The sequence below is a fragment of the Microtus ochrogaster genome, chromosome 4 (assembly GCF_000317375.1).
Source record: "Microtus ochrogaster isolate Prairie Vole_2 chromosome 4, MicOch1.0, whole genome shotgun sequence".
NCBI classification, from domain to species: Eukaryota; Metazoa; Chordata; class Mammalia; order Rodentia; family Cricetidae; genus Microtus; species Microtus ochrogaster.
Genome location: NC_022011.1, coordinates 3,909,574 through 3,911,541, shown reverse-complemented (window position 1 = coordinate 3,911,541; position 1,968 = coordinate 3,909,574). Strand labels below are relative to the sequence as shown.

General features: G+C 46.5%; 1 protein-coding gene across 1 annotated transcript in view; it reads left to right on the top strand.

Moving 5' to 3' along the window:
- The window catches only part of Sntb2 (syntrophin beta 2), a 76,323-nt gene that overhangs the window by 62,473 nt on the left and 11,882 nt on the right, over positions 1-1,968 (top strand). Inside the window, exon 5 of the mRNA XM_005345411.3 lies at positions 1,055-1,251. Coding sequence (XP_005345468.1) covers positions 1,055-1,251 — 197 coding nt within the window. The remainder of the gene's footprint in view (positions 1-1,054; positions 1,252-1,968) is intronic.

Sequence of the window (1,968 nt, the reverse complement as noted above, 5' to 3'; positions counted from 1 at the left end):
TCTCTCTCTCTCTCTCTCTCCTCTCTCTCTCTCTCTCTCCCTCTCCCTCTCTTCCTCTCTCCCTCTCTCCCTTCCTTTCTTTTTCTTTTAAGACAGTGTTTCTGTAGCTTTGGTGACTAGCCTGAAACTAGCTTATCTCTTGGAAGACCAAACTGACCTTGAACTCACAGAGTTCCGCCTTCCTCTGCCTCTGGAGTGCTGGGATTGAAGGGTGGGCCACAACCACCCAGCTTCTTTCTTTTTTTCTTGTTCTTTGGGTTTTGATTTTCTTTATATGAATGTTTTGCCTGCTTGTATGTCCATGCACCATCTGTGTATCTGATGCCTGTGGAGGCCGCCAGGTGAGGGGTCTTGGAGATGGTGTGAACTGCGGTGTGTCAAACCTCGGTCCTCTGGAAGAGCAGCAAATGCTCCTAACCCGAGTTGTCTCTCTATCCCCTGGCAGGACTTCTGTATCCCTTTTTCTGTTAGTGGGTAATTTTTTTTATAAAGAGAGTAAGTAGTATCCTGCCTCTTGGAACACCAGGGATTATTCTGTGGGATTAAAGAATAGTATCACCTTCAAAATATCACAGTCTGGCCGGGCGATGGTGGCGCACGCCTTTAATCCCAGCACTCAGGAGGCAGAGACAGGCGGGTCTCTGTGAGTTCGAGACCAGCCTGGGCTACAAGAGCTAGTTCCAGGACAGGCTCCAAAGCCACAGAGAAACCCTGTCTCGAAAAACCAAAAAAAAAAAAAAATCACAGTCTGAGCAGTCTGAGCCGGGCGGTGGTGGCGCACGCCTTTAATCCCAGCACTTGGGAGGCAGAGGCAGGTGGATCTCTTTGAGTTTGAGGCCAGCCTCCAGTTCCAGAACAGGCTCCAAAACCACAGAGAAACCCTGTCTCGAAAAACAAAAACAAAAAAAATATCACAGTCTGGTTTTGAAATGTATTCATCTAAAAACTGCTGAAGGTTTTTACCAGTTTCTGCTTACCAATGAGTATACATTTTGGCATTTTCTTCCAGTAATGCAGTAATTACTTTAGCTCTCTATTCTATTTGTGGTCCTAGGTTGGTTCATTCAGGTTCTGGATGTCGGTCACCCTCCCTTGGATCTGACCTTACCTTTGCTACAAGGACGGGCTCTCGGCAGGGCATTGAGATGCATCTCTTCAGGGTTGAAACTCACCGGGATTTGTCCACCTGGACCAGAATACTTGTTCAGGGTTGTCACGCTGCTGCCGAACTGGTCAAGGAAGTCTCCCTAGGTAGAGAAACGTTTGTTTGTTTGTTTGTTTGTTTGTTTGTGTCTGTCCGTCTGTCTACCTGCAACAGGTTCTCACATAGCCTGGCCTGGCCTGGAATTCAGTTCATACCAAGGATGAGAGGATGGCCTTGAACTCTTGATCCTCCTGCTCTACTCCCCAGTGCTGTAATCACAGGTGTACACAATCATTCCTGGCACTGATGCTGGATTTTTAACAGCAATTAAAGTATTTTTTCAAGATTTATTTTTAGTGATGTGTGTGGGTGTATATTTGTCTGTTTGTGTCACGTGTGTGCGGGTGTCCTTGGAGACCAAAAGAGGGAAGCTGAAGAGACAGGATTTACTTATGTGCCATCTCTCCTACCCTCTACATTAATTAAGTGAAACTGCTCAGCTTTAAAGTAAAGCCACCATTGTTGTGTGTGCCTTAAAACGTGAGCTCAAATGGTGATGGCGAACAGAAGTCCGGTATCTGTCTCACTGGCGAAGCTTTGCCAAGCTCGCCACATGGCATTAACCACGTGGCTTTTTTACTGTTCATCTTTTAAAATCTACATTTAATAGTATAAGATACTGGGCAGTAAAAGTTAGATCCACTGACTATAGTTAAAAAGATTTTAGGGGCCGGGCGATGGTGGCGCACGCCTTTAATCCCAGCACTCAGGAGGCAGAGGCAGGCAGATCTCTGTGAGTTCGAGACCAGCCTGGTCTACAGAGC